At 43.1% G+C, this 20,791-nt stretch overlaps 1 protein-coding gene across 2 annotated transcripts in view; it reads left to right on the top strand.

The window, feature by feature from the left end:
* LRRC39 (leucine rich repeat containing 39) overlaps nt 1-20,791 on the top strand; it is a 191,771-nt gene that overhangs the window by 52,834 nt on the left and 118,146 nt on the right. For both annotated transcript variants that reach the window (XM_085601891.1, XM_085601890.1), the window contains exon 4: nt 3,006-3,162. In XM_085601891.1, the coding sequence (XP_085458017.1) occupies nt 3,006-3,162 (157 nt within the window). The remainder of the gene's footprint in view (nt 1-3,005; nt 3,163-20,791) is intronic.

The following is a 20,791-nucleotide window of genomic DNA, read 5'->3' as shown; positions in this document are numbered from 1 at the left end:
CTTTAAAAGCTGACATTTGGTCACTTTATTAAAACAAACACATTCTGTCTCTTCTTACATGTCAGTGAACAGGCTAGAAAACAACATTTTTCTTATAGGAAACTGCTGCCACAAGTTGCTGTTATATCTTGTTCTATTTTGTGCAGTCACAAATCATCCTAATGCCACTTTATTCTGAAGGTCTTCTCCTTGACAGCCCAGCCTTGCTAGGCTGCTTCTGCCTCTTGGGGTTCCAAGCCACGCCTCTGTAACCATGGCCTTTAACATTCACTTATTGTTAATTCACTCATCACCATAAACACATGCTTGGCTCTCAACAAACCAGCAGTTTGTACCACTGGTAAAAACGAATACTACTTCTTAAACCAAAGTTTGTTGACAACAACATTTCCATTATACTCGGTGCTACTGGGGAGACAGGATTTGGTGACAGTTGCCTTTTCCATATCGATATGAATGTGCAACACTTGCCACATAATCATGTTTTATATCATTTTCAGACAAAAATACATTTAGTTTCTAACCCTTACAGTAAGAAAGTTATTAATATTGCTGCAAAAACTGTGTCTGACACTTCACAAACGTAAAATGGACACTGTTCAATTGTTGATTGATGAATTTAGTCATAACAACATAATTACACTACATAACATAATTTGTATATGTAGAGCACATTCTTACCCTGAAGGGTCCCTTGGCACTGAAATAATTGGTTTTAAATACTGCCCTATTTAATCATTCTCATTTTATAGACCTCGGAAGGAAGAAAGGCTGCAGATCCTTGTAGTGAATGATCCTTGTAGTGAATGCATTATTCCACTGAGGCATCAGCCCTGGTATTTGCAAATGCAGTATGTTGGCAACATCCCCAATTGATGAACTAGAAATGACTTTTCTCTACAACATTAAATGCTTACATAAAATTCAGACACAAAAGATTCGTTCTCTTTCATGAAAATATGTTTTTCACAAAACAATCATGTCTATATCACAGGCAGTGTCTGCAAACAGGCACCCATTGACAGAGAAATAGGACAAGTAGGCTTTGAACATTATTTCTCAAACTGTGGGTCACGAAAACCCAAGTACTGAATAAAGATGCATTTAAATTCTGTATTTGTCTTCTCACATTTGCTGTGCTTCAGAGACAGAGGTCAAATGCCAGGCTATGACAAATTGCTGCTGTTTTATTTTTACCTAGGCATTGGTGTTTGCAAACTCCTCTCAGTTTGTAGTCAGCGAAAGAAAAGCACAGTGAATTATGTTACAATTTTTCTGGGGTACAGGTGTGGGAAAGGAAAAGCTTTTGGATGTCATGATTTTTGTAACACACAACATGTCAATACCTGTAAATGAACTTTACACATTCAGCAGTTTGGAAAGCAAAAACAAAGCACCTTTTTTGGTAATTCTGAAGTGTCATGGAAACAAAGATTTTAATAGGATCAAAGCAAATCAAGACTCTATACTCTGTGGTGCTCAAATGATAAATGTTCACTGAAACACAATTACCTCACATTATCATTTATGTGCAATATATCAGTAAAACTGTATGTCTGTTCAAATTTAGTGGCTATTTCTAAGGAAAATGTGCTGTTTGTAAATGATGGTGCACTTCCACACAATGCTTTAGTTACTTTTAAAAAGTCTGCCTTATGCCCATTAAAGCTAAGTTTGTTGCTTAAAAATTGGGTTGTGGTTGTAAAAAGTTTGAGAACCACTGATTTAGAAGGATCCCAACCATGCTGCATGTCTTTTTAAAGTCCAGTATTTAGGGGCTCATTATGATGGCGGGCGGATATCAGTCCGCCCGCAATCATAACGGTGATGGGACTGACCACCAGACGTGCGGTGGTCCCACCGGGCCAATTAGGAAGTGCCTGCCATACTGGCGGGCGCATCCTGGCCTTTTACCATTGCGGACGGTGCTGCTGGTTGCAGCACCGCCCGCAATGATAAAATGGTATGCACAGCCTTTCCCTGCACCACATGGCAGGCACCACGCTGTGCCTGCCACTTGGTGCAGGGAACCAAGTGCACCCCACCACCCCCCCAGGAGCCTGCAACAGGCCCCCAAAGCTAATCCCAGCCAGCCTTTCCATGGTGGATTCGCCGCCATGGAAAGGCTTTTAACCCCCCACATCATAATATGGCTGGCATTGCCTGCTAGGCACCGCCATCATATTACTGGCCCAGCTCCGCCCGGCCGGTAATCGTAACGATTGCCGACCGGCAGAAAAGCGGCAGACGGACTCTGCGTCCACCGCGATACCCACCGCCATCATAATATGGCGGGGGGTATTTCACAATAGGATGGCGTAACGATCCCCACCGCCGGCCGGCGGTGGCGATTGTTATGCCAACCTAATGAGCCTCCTAGATCCTAAAGTGACCCTTGGGGGACAGAAACATAATAAATATGAATGAATGATACAACAGGGCTGTTTCTTAATAGAAAGAAATACTAAGAGGTACCCTATAGTGTAAATAAAAGCTAATCTCGTAACTAAAGACCAGATATATAACATAAATTGAATGCACCGAATAACTGAGGCATGCTTTTTTATTATTATCACAAGAGGTGTGTACATGTTGCTTTTCTTCTGCTTATTGCAATACTATATAGGCAATGTTAATACTCTGTTTTACTCTGCGATGTAGACAAGGACGATCCTAATAAAATGGTGTTCATGCGCTTCCATATAAAACAAAATTATTGTGAATACCATTTAAAATAAGACCTGTCGAATGTTGATAGTTTTCTTTCTTTGTGTATTTTTATAGCATTGGAATCCACTTTGTATTAGAGTATTACAATGTCTAGTTAGACAATAAAGCCAGAGAATGTGTTGTATAATTTGCTTTTAAGTGTATATGTCATATAATTAGCCTTTAATTGATGCATAGTTTGGTACTGCACTGCCACATAATTCCAATGACCTTAGAAATACAAAAATTTGTAAATAAGGTATGTGCCTGGTTTTATGTATCTATTATTTTTTTAGAACCTACCTCCTTCTTTGGCGAAACTCTCCAACATTCAGGAATGGCAAATACACAGAACAAATCTAACGAGAATTCCCAACTTTATCTCAAAGTTTACCAATCTTATAGTTCTGGATTTATCCAGAAATTCTCTTTCAGAGCTACCCAAAGAAATTGGTGAGTTTGCAATTTCAAATTCATTGCTCTGTTTGGACTTTGGTTGTAAAAGCGAGTGATCAAAGTTGTGATTAGTTTTAACAAATGATAAGTTTTTGATAAGTTCTTGTGCAAGTCAGTAAGATAAACAGTTAAATAATTTGACTTCTGCTGGATTTTCTGAAGGTCATAGTTATAAATCCTATCAGAGCCAGGCAGATGAGGTGCTGAAATAATTGCCCAGCTCCCAAGTGGCAAGGTATCAGGCCCCAATGGCTTACCAATGGAAATATTTAAGAACATGTAGGTCAGTGTCACAGAAACATGTCTCCAAATGTTTGAAGCAGCAAGAAGGTGAGAATGATTTGCACATGGTCACTGCTGTACTAATCTACAAGACTATTGTGCACAGTATAGGCTGGAATTTTGCTCTATATATTGAATCTAAGGTTTTGACAAAAAGTATAGTGATTAGGCTTTGCAGGGTAATTGAGGGGCTAGTACATCTGGGCAAATTACGATACAGGCTACATAAGAGTATGAGACTGAGCATAAGAAGAATTTATAAATGCATGAAGTATGCCTATATGGTATGGAAACCTACACCTTTCACTTGGCACTGAAAAGGCATTCAATTCAGATGAATGGGCCTATTTGTTTTCTATTATCACTAAAAACTACACTGAACCATTGTTTATGCCTTGTATACTACTACTTTATTCTGAACTGATATCCAGGGTGAGAGTGAACGGTGTTCTATTGGATAAATTCTGCTTGAGGAGGGACAAAAGGCAGGCTTATCCTTTAACACCATTGCTGTTTGCCTTTGCACTGGAGCTGTCAGCATGTTGGACTGGGAGGATCTGGGGGCTTATTTACAAGCCCCTTGCACCACCGGTGTGTCGCTTTTTGTAATGCACTGGCGGCACATTTTTCTGCCACATATTGACACGGACACGAAAAGCCACCCTGCATGGCTTTTCCTGTCCTTGTAGGTGGATTTTCCTGTCGTTGTAAATACGGCCAAAACAGTACAAAATACTTAGGTCTATTCAAGAAAATCATCTAAGTGTGTGGCGAGCCACTACTGAAAAAGTTGTAATAATATCAATACAGAATCAATGGCTATACACCACAGCATTAGCTGTGGGCACTTCCCTTTTTAGGACGAAATCCCCCACTCACCAGAGGTGACATGCTTCATCATATGGGATTCTCCTCTCAAAGAAAAACCCTAGTTCCTTTGAGGGCTACAACTCCCTCTCTGAGAGGGAGAAGCTCAGGGATGTTTTTCAATGTTAGTAGGATATTCTAAATCCACCTATGAAGAGAAAACTATGTTAGTGAAGGCGCAGCGCAAAGAAAAAATGTGAGAATGGTGAGATTAAGACTAGCTAGGGGGCGTAAAGTAATATAATTTATTCAGATACACCCACTGCCAGGATTAAAAACAGTGCAGGGTAACAGGGTAAGGTGAAAAATAGTGGTCAACATGTTTCAGCCATAAAACCCAATCGTGGGTGAGGCTTTCATCAGGACCTAAATTGATGCTGCTGCATAACGCCTGTAGGTGATTCAACAGAAAAAGGATACAAGAACAGACTCTGTCCTCAGTATGTCTGTTCAACTGGGAAGATTTACCTATAATCAGGAAGAGAGCCAAAAGAGTCAACAATCAAAAGCGTGCTACACAAAATTATGTCAATATTGATTCTGTGAAGATAACATTTTTATCTTACCCGCAACTGCTGGGTAAACAATCCCACCTCAACCTGGTGACCGCTCAGGAAGGGGGCACCGCTCTGCAATGTAACAGTGTATAATGTCATTAGCAAACCATGTCCTAAGACTGTCCAGGGGTAATATTAACCAATATCAAAGGACCAGATTGGCATGCAATCCAGAGCAAAATTAAAACCAGGGAGCCTAAAGAGACATATACCATTATTAAAATGTCAAAGAGTTATCTATCTGATCCACTGAGCCCAAGCCACAGGGATTCTGAATACCTCTCTTGGAATACTACATTACGATATTAAATTGTGATGCAAGAACGTATAAGGGTCCTAGACAGTGAAAAGAACCCCTGTAACACACCACATCAAGGTTAATTGTGAAAAAAACTTTTGCACACACCAACTGGGTAGTAAAAGGGAGCTGACCAGTTGTTAAGAGACTGAGCCAACAGAATGAAGTCACGTCCATTACCATTAGTCTACTGTTATGAAAACCACATGCTCGACATCAGCCCACAGAGCCCACTCCAGTTAGAATGTAAAAAGACCATGAGCGAGACAAGAACACAAATCAAGACTAGCCCACATGAAAACTCACCTATCCGTCGGTACTCCGTGGTCAATTGAGCAGGTGACCGGAGGTGAGTTTAGCCCGGGACCCTGCCTTCTTTTATAGTCGGCTGCATGTTGTTAATTCTTTGCAGGTGAGAAAAAACTACCCGACAAAGGGAACAAAACAGCGCAGGCTTTGGCTCAATAATGATATACAGCCGCGCCTGTGCGCACGTGGAGAGAGCGTGCACAAATAGTCAACTTCTTGATCATACAGCCGTAATTGTCCAAAGACTCAAGTATAAACAGCCGCGACTTTAGGATAAAGCGGCACTGTGAAGCAAAATCACTGCAACCAGCACTCGTGTCGTGCTAAATGCAAGAGAAATACTAATGCGCATGTGTGTAGAAAAGACTCGGTCGCCTGCCGGCTGTGGAATACTACACAGCTGCGCATGCGCATGATTAGCAAGAGACGCGAGTAAGTGACATTCTCCTTAGTGTTTCAGCAACACATTCAAGGGAATGAAAAATACCCGCATTAACGATGACACTCTCTTTAAATGTGGCCACTAATATGCACCACCAGTAAAGAGTGCAGATAGCCAGATGACACCAAGGCAAACATGTTGCACACATGCAAATGCAAGACTCATCTTGATAACATTTGCCAATAGCGCTACCACCACAAGCCAGTCTCCATCAATTGTACATATACTACACACATCACATGTTATGACCACGCTACAAAACCTAACCACAGAAAACAACACATAAGACCATAATTGCCCAAAACTAAAAACAGTGTGGAAACAATCATTAGAAGGAAAATAATCTCGGTTGGAAAAAAAACTATGGCTATGTTCTATACAGAATGCAGAGTGTGGTTCTAAAGGGAGATCCACGGAATCTCATCATTGAGACCTGTACTATCACTTTTTAGTTTGTGCACCCACCATTGCTCTCTTCTAAACAAGTACGTGGTAAGGTCAGTAATGTCTGATGGAATAAACGGTTTTTCAAGCACTGTCCACCTAAGATCTTGTGGATTGTGATGAGCTGAAAGGAAATGACTGGTCAGTTTCGTAGAAGCCTTTTTGCACCTGATGGTGCTTTTATGTTCTAAAATGCGGGTTTTGACTCTACGTGTGGTCATGCTTACATACTGAAGAGTACAAGGACAGATGATTAAGTAGAGCAGATTATCACTGTTGCAGTTTGTGTGGCTCATCAAAACCCAAAATCTAGGTGATCCGATATCAATCTCTGGAGTGTGGGTTGTATGTGGACAGGTCGCACATGACCTGCAAGGAAAATGACCCTGTACAGGAGGTACACCCCACAGGGTATCTTGTAGATTTGGAAATACGGTAAATACGGCCCCTTTACAAGCAGCACTTTGCGTAAAAAAGGGCGATCAATGGGTGTTGCTGGGGGTGTTCCCATGCAACACCCACGGAACCTGACACATTTCCAGATTTACGAGAAATGAATATTACGCCTCCCCAGGGGAGGCGTAGGGAGGCGCCATGAGGAGAAATGTATTCGTTTCTCCTTGTTTTTTCCCCTCTTTCTATGTGTGCTGCATTCTGCAGCACACATAAAATGAGGAAATCACCTCGTATGATTGTTTATGTAAAGGAAGGTGTCTCTTGCTGCACATGAACAATCATTTAAGAAATGACGTTTTGTAACTTCTATGTGTGCTATGCTAATGTAGCACACATGGCGAACGACCTTTACAACGCGGTTGTTACATCGCGATACATTTACATCGCGGACATTACAACGCAAGTTGTTACAACGACTTGCGCTGGATGGCGCTCTGCACTAAGGAATAGTATGATTTACTATTCCAACACCTCCCCTACTGTTACACACACTGGAGTTAGAATAGTAAATCATACTATTCCTAAATCCAGCGCCTCTAGCGCAAGTCATTGTAACGACTTGCTTTGTAATAACCGAGATGTAACGTACCGCGATCTAAATGATCGCGTTGCAACGTCACATATTCAGCACACATGGAAGCTGACAAACGCCATTTCAGATTGTTTATGTGCAGGAAGGAACATCTTCCTGCACATAAACAATCATCCCTGTGACTCAGGCATCCTTGCACCATGGTGCAAGGGTGCCTGCGTGGCGCATGGCACTCAATTCTCCGCCTGTGCAGGGGAAAGAACAGGGATGCAAAATATTATTGTAAATATGTCGCATCCCTGTGCTTTGAAAGTGCTGCAGCATGGCGCAGCCAAAGGGCTTGCGGTGCAGTGCTGCGGCACTTTCTTGTAAATGAGGCCTCTAGGGTCTCATATGGGCTAGTGAACTGGACTGGATATATAAATAGCAGCTAAAGAAAAGTCACACAAAGAGTAATTTACATTTTTAAGGTGGTTGGTAGCTACACACGGTTATGAGAAAATTTAACAAAGTCAATACCATTCCCACTCACAGATTGCAACTCAAAACCCAAAATTGAGTTCCCTTTCCAGGTAAGCAAGCAACATTTCCGATTTCTATTTATATGTGGCACGTAAGACAGGAAAGAATTTGTGGACACTACTCTGATGAAGGAGCTGGTGAAGTCTGGGCAAGGTGTTCAACAAAGGAAGAGGCTTCCACTCTCCCTATTAGGACATGCGGTCCTCTATAAAATGATTGTCCTTCCTAGTTTACTCTTTATAATCCAAAATACCCCATAGCGGCAGTGCTTCTGTTTGTAAAATTTTAAGTGCCAGGACCCTCGTCAGGAGGCCGCCCCAGCTTGCACCACCCATTGCCACTGCCAGAGCTGCCAATGACAAAACATACACAACTGCTAGCAAGCACTCTGCTACAAGTGTGACAATTCAGACTCTTTGTTGCCTCCCAAAGCTGTAAGAATGGCTTGGGAGGCAGGTATTAGTTGTTATAATGTTGATTTGATTAATAAACAACTGCACCGCATAGTGGATATTAGCAAACATTTTCAAGAACATCAATGGGACACTCCCTGCATTTTTTGGTGATATGGCACTCCTATAATATCAATGACAATTGCCTTGCCTGGATTTACACAAATATTATTGAGTATCGCAGTTAGTAATAGTGAATGAATGAGCTTTTATATCACAGTAGGAGCTGTCACCGATAGACATGGATGTACTTGAAAATGGGAGGTATCCTTGAATTGTGTAAGGGATGCAGGGGCTCACAGCTTGTGCCAGACCACATGAGGTGTGGAAAATCACAACCTCGAAACTGGACTGAGAAAACACTCCTTTGTAGGTGAGCAATAATGTTAGAGATAGGACAAACTGAAAGAGTTGAGGAAGTGTGACTTGAAAGGTATCTCTACACTGGGTGATGTTTGGAGTCAGAAGTGGTTAAATAAACTTGACCAACCAAGCATTGGGAGCCTGGTACTTCAGTTCTCTTGAAGCCAAAAGGTGGAACACTTTGCCATTGAATTTGAGATCTGAACTTAGGAAAGGACCTTCCGCAAGGGACTAAAAACTTGGCTGTTTCTCCCTTAAAATAGGGAATATCTAGATGTCTTCCTGTCATGCTCCTGCTCTTAGGTATAGTTCTTCTTCTCCCTCTCTCTTTCTTCCTTCTAGGGGGGGTTAGAATCCCAGCACGGGGACACACCGTTTGGTGTAACCAGGCGCTTTACAAATGGTAAATAAATAAATAGCATTGAGGTTCAATTATAACTAGCAGACATGGAAGTCTATAAATATGTACAAATAAGCCATGTATCTGTGATATGTATTGGGACTATTGAAGGGCTATGAGATTTCTCCACAATAGAAAACTAAGTGTTGATCCTTTAACTGAAAAAAACTATTTTCCAGATATGTAGGACACTGGAAAATACCACAGAAGAGTCACTATGTTGTTTAAGATCAATGTGTGCAAAAGAGTTGGGACTTTTGGATGGCACAAAACTGGAGGAGGCATAGATATACCCAAAAAGAGGTAGCAAGCCAGACACCTATAAGATTTGTACACTCTCACAGGTAAAAGATTATAGGAAAATATAGGATGATTTATGCCTAAGGTGATACGGAGAAGCTTTTTCATATCACTTGGCAATGTCCTGCAATCCAGGCATTCTGGAAGGAGTAAAAGAACAGGCACTACTGATTTCAGGGCTACCACTTTTAAATGTTACAAAACTGCTATTGGTAAGTATATAAGAAAACCAGGCCACAACCAACTGTATTAAATTAGTATGGTATATTGGGCTAATTGCAGTCCTTTGAGATATTGCTAGACTCATTGTAAAAATTTGAGATATTGCTAGACTCATTGAAAAAACTGATGCCCAGGGAGTGAAACCTGCCCATATGGATAAAAAGTGTCAGATTGATAGTAGAGACTTGGTAGGATTGGAAAGGTTTTAGTGAAGAACTTTGGTTAAGATCTAAAAGTGTGAGCCACGAAGAATTATACATTTTTGATTGTAGAGCTATAAGTTATCTCCTTTTGCAAACAATATTTCCATATGTTTTTATGTGGGCAAAAGTAAAATTAAGAACATTTGTTTAAAATTAAAATCCTATAAGGGCTGGCTTCGGGCTTCATTTGGGGTTTCTTGGCGGGTCTCCGGCCCCATCAAACTTGTGGTTCTCCTGCCTCAGTTAGAGATTCCACAATTTCTACAGTGGAGCCTCAGTTGGATCTAGAATTGGACACACTTGACCCACTGGCCTAACTGTCACAGGGCCACCAGGTCACAGTGCCTGAAGCCCCGCACTATCGAGACTTCTGCCCGGAACCACCACAAAAGAATAGCTATAACAATCGATAACAATCTAATATAAAATAATTTAATCTAATATTAACTAGTAACTAGTGGCGGTCGCCACTGGGTTGTTATAGTTAGGTCTGAATTGCCATAGAAAATGCCTTTTCTGGTTTGCTAATAACTTTGACGCCATTTATCAAATCTTCTGGAATCTTTCCAAATAAAGCTCTTTCTAGTTTCATCAAGGAAAGTTTCAGATTGATCGGTCAAGCAGGATCCGAGATAAAGGGTGGTCCCAAAATCCCCTCATTTGAACTTATTTAAGATATTTGAACACATATTTGAACAGCGCTACCGCACAAACTGCTGAACAGAATGACAACAAATTTGGCAGGAAACTGCATCTGGCCCAGACAGCATGCTTTTTGTGATTCGGTGTAAATCTGTTCATTTGTTTCAGAAAAAGTAGGGATTATAAATATTTGTATGTCTGAACAGTGGGGTTTGAGGAATTCTAGCAAGTGTCCCTCAAACCCATCTTCAAAAAGTAGAGCATTTTGATTGGCCTAGGGACATTTTGTGTCCTTGGGCCTCCTCGTCCTGCAAGAGTGCACTCCTGCGGGACCGAGTGCTCTGACTGGCTGGCCGCAACAAGAGAAAAAATGTTGAGGCAGCCATCCCAGGACCTTAGGGGTCGTAAATGGAGAATCAGGCCATTTGCAACTGCTAACTAGCCTTTTGGCATGTACTAACCCTATTTTGCAAGTTGGTATTAGGAAGACGGTTTGTCAAGGGCGTACCTTCCTAATAGCGAATTGCAGGGGGATGTATTAATGTTTTGATACCGGAATGTGGTCGTAAAACATTCCCAGTTTACCGCCTGCTTCAAGTAGGTGGTAAGCCATTCGCAAATAGGAAGGGGTACCCAGGGGACCCCTTCACCTTTGTGTTTGGCAGCAAAAACGTTTTTTAAGAGGAGGCAGTGGTCCCACAGTGGTCCCACAAACAACTGCCTTCTCTTAAAAAATTAAACTGAAATGTTTTATAATTCTTTTTGAAAAGCATCCCATTTTGCTTTAAGGAAAACAGGCTGCATATTAAAAGAAAAGTTGTTTTACTTAAAAGCAAACACAGACACGGTGGGTTGTTGTCCCTAGCAGGCTACCATCCCTATGATTTTGGCCATTCCCAAATGGGTTACAAATTGAGACGTGCCTCATGAATATTGATGACGCAGGTCCATTTGTGACCCACTGGGAATTGCAAACAGTTCAAACAGACTGTTGTACATTGCATTTTGAAACTTCCTATTTGCGAGTTGCAACTAGGAACTCGCAAAATGCAGCACTCCTACATGTGACCCTTAGTCCCCTGCCCTGAAATAGTTATAGTTAAATTTGTTTTACTTTGACGCTGATGCACAAATCTTCACAAAACCTTCCAAAAAAAGCTCTTTTTTGCCAAGTGGGGTTTGAGAAAAAAGGTGGGCTCTCAAGATTTGAAATCCCCATGCATTGTTCATTGACTTATTTGAACAGTGCTACTGCAAAAACTGCTGATCGGAATTACACCAAATTTGACAGGAAGCTGGATCTGGTCCAGACAGCATGCTTTTTGTGATTTTGTGTAAATCCGTTCATTTGTTTTTGAATAAGCAAGGATCAAAAGTGTTTGTATAACTGGGCAGTTGGGCTTGGGGACCTCTCGAAAGAGTCCCTCAAACGCAAATTTAAAAAGTAGAGCATTCCGATTGGCCTAGGGAGCTTTTTTCCCCTTGTGCCTCCTCGCTCTTGCGGGAGTGCACTCCAGCGGGAGCGAGAGCTTTGCTTGCCTGGCCGCAACATGTCTCCTGTCCTGAAATTTTTCATATAAAAATAACATAAAAGGGGGCAGTGTAGTGATACCCTGCACCCTTAGCCCTTGCAGAGGGGGGCTGGGGCCAAAAGTTGTTTTCTTTAACAGGTTTTTGCAGCAAACTTGCTAGGCTTCTGCATGATCACAGCAAAAAAAAAAAAAGGGCATCTGGGACATGCCATTTAAAACAAAGACGAGCCTGATGCAATTTCAAAGGGATGGGTGGCACATGGCCCTACTGCCTGGCTGATCCTAGCCCCGGGACCCCATTCCCCAAGGCTTTGCATAATTTAAAAGGGCAGTGGGGAGCGCGACTCCCCGGGATGAGCTGAATTAAAATTAAAAGGGAGGGGGGCATGGGCCCCCCCTTCCTCAGGCTGTAAAGGCCCCTGGGACTCCATCTCCAGCGGCTGACAGATAATTATAGGGGGGCTACAGACACCCTCCTAGAGCATCTAAAGTGCCAGGGAACCCCACCGCCCAGGGGCAATTCCACTGTGGTGTTCCGGGGAGCCCACCCCTCATTTCACTGCCTGCAGGAGCATGGGCAGGGAAGGCATGTCTTCTCCCATCCAACTGGAACTTTAGAAATGCACCCACCAGGTGGGAACCAACTTGTCTTTTCCTGCCTACACTTTTGCAGGCAGGAAAACTCATATTGCTCCCGCCCAGCAGGAGCAAAGTCGGCTCCCAATGCACCAGGGCTTGATGCATGCGGGGAGCCAGCAGGGCCGCAGGGGCCCCCGTGGCCCCCAACAGTGTGTGCTGTGGGTGCCCTGGGTCACCCACCTAAGGCTCCATGGGATGGGGTCCCCAGGGCAATATTCGCTCAGGGAGGGTGCTGCACCCCCCACTTCCCTTAACAATTAAAGGCCCTGGGAGACGCGGTCCTTTGACCCCCAGAGACTTGGGGAGGGAGACCCGCATACTACCCCACCCCTTGAAATAAAGAAAGCCCTGGAAAATGGGGTACCTGGGACAGTAAAGTCTGATGGAGTGGACTGAGCTCTCCTCTGCCCTTAAATAAAGAAAGGCCAGAGGGCAACGGTCCCCAGAGCGTAAAGGTTCGGGGAGGAGAGCTGCATACCCTCCTCCCCTTAAAAAGAAAGGTCTTGAAAGATGGGGTCCCCAGGGCTGTAAATGCCCAGGGAGGGGGACCATGGGCCTGCCTCCCCAATAAATATTTTTAAAAAAGGTGTATCGGGTGGACACCGGGAGACCTAGAGCATATTTTTCTAGGAAAAGTGAATAATAAATAAGCGACAGGAGCCACTCATTTATTTTTCACTGCTCTCTCAAATGCCCTCCAAAGGCTTTTTAGTTTATATTTTCTTGAGCTTGATGGTGCCCCTAGAATAGTAAGGGGCACCATCAAGCCTTTTTTTCAATGTTGTTAGGGGTTGCAGGGAGTCCAGCAGCCCCCCAGCAACATTCAGTGCTTGATTTGAGACAGTGGTTTGCGGTGCTCGGCCCAGAACTTAATTGTCAGCACCAGCACTTAATTGCCAGGACTTGTATTTATGACAGCTGCCATATGGTGGTGCTGTTTGTGCAATTTAAAGATGACTAGAAAAACAGTTTTCACTAAACATTAAAAACAACTAATACCTGCCACCCAAGCCATTCTTAGAGCTTTGGTGGCCCTCGAACAGTCTCAAGTGTCACACTTGTAGCAGTGTGATGGTTAGTAGCTGTGCAAGTACAGTGGCAATGTGTGGTGCAAACTGCGGTGGCCTCCTGACAAAGGACCCGCCACTAATTGTTTTACAAATTAAGCACTGTCAACATTTAAAAAAACAGCAAGTCTCCGTCATTAAATTCATGAACCAGAGAAGAAAATACTGATACAAAAAAAAAGACTCAAAGACATGTTGGTTTAATTTTATTTAAAAACAAAACAATATGTCTCTGAGTCTTTTTTTTAAACATTTTTCAGCCCACAAAATGCAACAATAAAAAGTATGTTAAAAGAAAGACTCACAGACATGCTTTTCTATTAAACCTTTATTAAACATTTTTATAATAGTCACCAATATTAAACAATACATTTGTGTTAAAATATTGGTGATTTTTGGAGAAAAGATGATGGATCTGTATGTATATATATATATATTCACTGAAAAAACCATAGGTTTCAGGGGTGTTATAGTTAGCTGGACTTTTCACTTGTACAAAACCATTGAAATTCCCCCGTTATAGTTAGTTCAGCTAACTATAACTCGCGCGCCCGCAATGCACTGCTGATGACGTCACATATTACATCACTCATGACATGGTCAGTGACATCACTCATGACATCACTGATGACATCTCAAATGACATCACTGATGACATCACTGATGACATCATCCAGTGAATGTGTGTTTTTCTGAAAATTAAATATGTTTTATATATGTATATTTCAAGGTCGATGGAAGAATAAATGGGTATATAAGTGTCTAAATGGATGATTTGTTTTTGAAAAATTGATTGTGTAACTGACTGATTAAGTGTATCATAGTGAATACATGGCTTAGTGAGTAATGTTTAAATATGTAAATATCTGTATCAGTCTCTCACTTTGTGTATAAGTGGCTGCATGGGTTGGTGAGTAGCTACATGGGTGTCTATATAGGTTATTAGTTGTTTTTTTGAGTATCAGTCTGAGTGTCTGCATGGTTCGGTGGGGGTATTACGTAGTGCATAGGTGCATGAATGAGTGACTCACTGTTTGTATGTGTTGAACACAGCATGTGTGCAGGACTGTATGGGTGGATGAATGTGTGTATGGGTGTGTTAGTGAGTGAATTAATGTCTCAATAGTGTCTTTATGAGTAACTACATATGTTTTAAACTAGTATATGTGACTATTGGTGTATATATGTGAGTATATGTGAGAGTGAGAGATTGAAAGAGTTCCTGTATGAATAAGTATGTGTTTCTATAAGTGATTGTTTAAAAGACTAAGTATGTGTAAGTTTCCGTAGAAGTAAGTATGGTGGTGTGTGTATAACTGTATATGCAAGTAAATGTATGTTTGATTCTTTATTAGCATGAGTGACTATGTGTGTGAGTAACTCTATGGATGAGTGGCATTGTGTAACAGGATGTATAGGTGTATGAGTACATATGATGAGTGAGTACATGTATGAGTGACTGTATACGACTGTTGGTGAATGAGTGGATGTGTATGTGGATCTTAGAATTACTGAAGAGGTTGTTGTAACTGGTATTGGTATGTCCATTGTTTTGAAAATGTTAGTCTCTATTTTTGAATGTGTGTATCAAAGGTTATATTAGGGTGAGAGGAGGTCTGCCACTCTATCACAAGGATGATGTCATCAGTGATGTCATCAGTGATGTCATTTGAGATGTCATCAGTGATGTCATGAGTGATGTCACTGACCATGTCATGAGTGATGTAATATGTGACGTCATCAGCAGTGCATTGCGGGCGCGCGAGTTATAGTTAGCTGAACTAACTATAACGGGGGAATTTCAATGGTTTTGTACAAGTGAAAAGTCCAGCTAACTATAACACCCCTGAAACCTATGGTTTTTTCAGTGAATTTCTGAGGTTTTTTAAATGCTAATTCCTAACTATAACGTGCCTGAAACCAATGGTTTTTTTCTGTGAATTTCAAAGGTTTTTTAAATGCTAATTTCTAACTATGCCTACAGAGATAGGACATGTGAAGAAAGAAGAAAAAATGCACAGAAAGAAACAAAAGAAGTGCAGAAAGAAGCAACAGAAGTCCTCAAATACAAAGATAAGTGCAGGAAGAACAAAAAGAAGAGCAGAAAGAAGCCTTGTTGCAAAATCATCCTGTACCCTCATCTTTTTCAGACGGATACTGGTGGTAACTGAGTCTGACTAACCAGTCCTAGAGCCAGTGCTATGTTAAAAGACACTTAGAATACAGTGAAAACACCTACATACACTAGGGAACATTATGCGTTGGGGTCCCCCTGTGATTAGCATGACCTCCTCTGTAAGCTCCTAGTATATAATAGGGCATGGGGATTAAAACTACCTCTTAAAACAGGCCACAGGGCGTTTTTGCACACGTTAACTCAGGCCCCGTCCCCTCCATTCACCACTGTGTAAACACGCCCTGTGTCCATTTTTAGTTGGGAGATTAAGTTCATTTGAATCCTGAGGGTCCTTAGGGTCCAACTAGCCCACTAGGTACCTCCAGTAAGTGCCACAGAGCTGCGTTGCAGAGAGGTGTAAAAAGGGGCTTGGCCTCAGAACACCTGGCTGCAGCGCAGCTCCCTGGCGCATACTGGAGATGCCTGTTGGGGGCGCGTTTGCAGAGTGCTGCACGGAGGGGGCATGGCCTCCGGCACGATGCCAGTCTTTTATTTATTTTAGTTTTTTAAGAAGGGGGGCTGTTTGGTTCCCCTTCTTATTCTAATTTATTGGCCCTGATGACCCCATCCCCCAGGGCCGGCCACTGTTTTTTATTATTTTTAAAAAATATATATTTATAGACACACCTAGGACATGCTGGACAAACCGTACGTACCTATCACCATGACGATTTGCGTGATATTCATTAAAAGGCGACTATGCATGCAATGAATCCACGTGGAATGTATTTACACCACTAGTGAAGCTCTGACATGTCTGATGCCCTACCGTGCCTAATCCTGGTAGACACCCTTGTCGTTTATTTATACAAACATGGGTAGCTATTGACGGGCACATTTAATACACATGCACACCAAGCCATTCAAAGGGGATTCGACAAAAATTCGACCAAAACTATGCAAGAAACCCCCCTCACGGTTAATAAAACACACATCCACTGCCGGATGTGTAATACTTTTTATTTTACTCTCTGGAAAGGGGACGAACATCACTTGAGAGTCACAGCGTGCTCCTGACAGAGCCCAATGCTGTGTTACACCCACCATTGCCTGCCGAGTGCCACACACCTCTGTGTTGTATTCCACTAGCTAGTGCATATGCTATGACACTCTCTAGCCCATGTGCACTGTAACACCACCCCGTGAATATGTCATGCCACACTTGTCTTCGCACGGGTTATATTGCCCCATCTAACGTGCCTTTCTCGATGCCTATGTTATAACGCACAGTGCTATGCCATACATATTACAATCTGGGATCCATATCTTTGTCACAGTGCATATGCAACGTTACACTCCCCAGCACATATTTTATATTACAACTTTAGAGACTAGTTAGGTTACACAACACTGCCCTGTGCATATTACACTCCAAGGCGCATATCGCATAGCACGCGCTAGTGCCTGTGCTATCTCGCGCTCTCCAATGAATTTGTCATTGCGCACAATGTATTGCATATTATATTTCACGCCCAGTTCATCTTATATCACACTTTTTGGTGCATAGTTTATACCATACACTATATCTAGTTTTCATTTTCAATCGTGCTCTCAGGACTATGTTCTATATAACACTGTGTTCACCTACCCTTTTCACGGGCATTACATTTTGCGATAGGGGTGGAGGGTCAGGGGGTGTTTCTGCCAAGTGAGCCCGGAGTCACAGTCACAAACGTCCTCTTCTTCCTGAATAAAAGTGAGATTATGCTGCATACTTGTTCATATTTTAAGTAGTTCGCACAGACACAATGTTTTAAAAACATACCCGCCTTCTCTGAACAGTTAGCTTGCTGCCCCATCCCCTTCCTCCCTATCCTCTGTTGTGTGAATCCATGGACTAGCCTCCTCCCTCCTGCCATGCATGGTCTGATGTGCTGCCACTGCCCTCAATTTAGTATGATGTACCAGTCCACTCCTCCTGCCCTCCATTGCCCAATTCTATGCCCCATCATTGACCTCCTGCTTAAACTCTGTGCTTAGCTTGCTGCCCCTATTCTCCTTCCCCCTGCCCTCCGATGTCTTTGTGCATGCCCCTGCTCCATCCTTTTTGCCCACCATGTCCCATGGACCTGCCACTCCTATCTACTCTGAGTGTTCTGTTGAGCTGCCACTCCCCTCCCACCTGCCTAGCATTGTCAGATGACTGTAACCTGTCCCTGCCACCTCCACCCTGCCTGTCCACATGCCATGCCCCTATCCTCTTCCTCCTGTCCTACATGGTCCATTGTACTGCCACACCCTTCTGCCCTCCCTGGTCTGTTGTGCTGCAACTGCTCCTCCTGCCTGCCCCGTGTGGTCTGTTGTGAGGTCCCTTCCCCTGAACTTTCTTGTCTGTGCACAGGTCCTGACCCTCCCTTCTATCCTCCATCGTCCTTTGTGCATGCCCCTCCACCCTCCTTCTTGCCCATAATAGCCATTGTGCTGCCACTAACCCTCCCACTTGCCATGCATGGTCTTCTGTGCTGCCATGGCCCCGCCCACCTTCCCTGTGTGGTCAGTTAGCTGCCCCTGACCCCCTCCCACCTTCCCTCCATGGTCTGTGTGTATGCCATCACAGTCTCACTGTTGCTCTTCATGGTGTCTTGCTTCTAGTGCCCATCCTGCCTGACCTCCATGGCTATCTTGCTGCTCCTGCCCTGCCCCCTTGCCCCCAGCCCTACTCCCTCCCTCCTGGCTTGTCTGTTCCATTGTAATGCCCCTGATCCGTCCCTCCTGCCCTTTATGGTCTGTTATGCTGCAGCTTTCTCTCCTGTCTGTCCATTATGGTCAGCTAGCTACCATTGCCTCTTGCCCCTCTGTTCTCTGTTGTCCATGTGCATGGTCCTGTCCCCTCCCTCTTGCTTTCTATGGATTGTTGTGCTGCACTCCCGTCCTGTATGCCCTGTGTGGTGTATTGTGCTGCTGCAAACCCTGATGCCTGCCCTGCAGGGTCAGTTTGGTGCACCTCTCCATGTCCCTCCTGTCCTCTGTTATCCAAGTCCATGTCCCTATCCCATTTCCTTCCATGATCCAATGTACCATACTTGCGAACATTTTGAACTTGGTAAGAGGGAGATTTTGAAAAAAAACTGGGGTATTGATTTTCCCCTTTGAGTTACATTGAAAAAGAGGATATTGTAGACAGGAGACAGATCAAATAAAGCCCATTTGAGCTTAAAAACATTGGACGTTTCCTGGCTGAATCGGGTCTGTTGGCATGTATGGTTGTACTACCATTGCCTCTTCCTTCTGCCCACAATGGTCTATTACATTGCCACAGCCTTGAAGGAGGGTAGATTTTGTATCACAGGGGGCCCCTGGCCCGTTCTGTCCACACCTGAAGTATGAGACCCTTGTCCTTGCCCTGCCAGCTGCATTTGTAGGCCGTATTAAATTGACCAGCGGGTCCTGTGTTGCTATATAATTATCCTGAGACATCCTTACCACTCAGCCAGCATAAAACCCCTGTGTAGGCCCTTCTGTTCAAAATGTAGGCCTCTTTGTTAAATTGACCATAGCTCTGCAATTTTAGTGTATAGCAGTCTGAAGGCAGGTCTGCGAGGCCTTCTGATCCAAACTAGTAGCCCCCACCCTACCCGAGTGCTCCGTGCTCGGTATCAAAGTTCAACATCCCCCTGAAGCTGTCGACATACAGTAGGCTGCATCCTGGACTGGTACTTGCTTCCTGGGCAGGTTTCCCGCTTTTAAGGAAGTGGCAATCGCAGAGCGTCAAGTTAGGAGAACTGAGGAGATTTTATACATGAATATATTGAATTCCCGTACAATACCCATTATTTTCTGCTTGCTCTATGGAACTTACGATAAGCGATTGGCCTGAGAGACTGACCTTTTCACCCAGTCCATTGTCAGCATTAAGTGGGTAAATGACGAAATGTCTGGTAAAATCTGCAGACGAAGCTTTTGGGTAGCATACGTAGGTAGATGTAGCGTGCAAAGGAGCCCACAAAATGATATAAAAAGGGAGCACCCACAGATATCGACGGACTACCTCGCCGTCTGTATGTAGGTTAACAGGCAGTGCAGGTTTTCCCCAAGAGCTGGGAGCTCTTGTCTTCCTTTGCTTAAAATGTCTTGCTCTGCTTTGCTTGAAGTATCTTATTCTATTTTACCTATATGAAATGTCATGTTATGTTTAACCATTGTTCTCTTTACTTTTGCATTTAAAAGATTTTGTATTGTAATTGCAGGAATGCTTGCTCTAAGAGTAAACGTGAGTGTTCCTAGGTAACATTTTCCTTGGTGTAACTTGTTTCTCATGATGCATTTATAGATGTGTTTTCTCTCTCTCTCTGTCAGTACATTAATTGAGATACAGAGAATATTATGACAGCTGTATGATTATCTGGATTCTGTATTTTGTACTTTATGTCTCTATTCTGCGGTTTCTTTGAAGTTGCATCTTCTCATTAAACTGCCATTGTATTCTGCCTCCAATTCCATGTCTCATATGTCTGTTTTCTTCATTTTTGGAGCAAGCGTTCCTAGGCACCCCGGCTCAAATTAAGGTGCCCCTTTTGTCCCTGACTCACTCTCCTGCTCAGTTCTGTGGTGGCTCCCGGGGATCTGGGGACCGCCCCTAGCTTCCTTGACCCGTAATAGATCTTCCCTCCAACAGCCTCTCTTGCAAGTCCTGTATTGTTGGTTTGTTGCCCCTGCCCCCCTTTCCACTGCCCTCCATAGTCTGTTGTGCTTCCACGGCCCTTCCTGCCTGCTCAGTGTGGTTAAATTGTTGCCTTTGCACCCTCCTACCTGCCTTCAATTTTCAGAGTCCGTGCCCCTGGCCTCTGCCTCTCAACAGTATCCTAATGAACAACTAGATTGCTAACATTCTATATTTATTACAAAAGTGTGGAACGCCTGACATCATCTTGATGTAATCAAAACTGTAATACCTAGAGCATTTCCTTTAGAAATTACATAT

This window comes from Triturus cristatus, chromosome 4_2, assembly GCF_964204655.1.
Source record: "Triturus cristatus chromosome 4_2, aTriCri1.1, whole genome shotgun sequence".
NCBI lineage: Eukaryota > Metazoa > Chordata > Amphibia > Caudata > Salamandridae > Triturus > Triturus cristatus.
The sequence above is the reverse complement of the archived record's forward strand: the minus strand, read 5'-3'. Positions and strand labels throughout refer to the sequence as shown.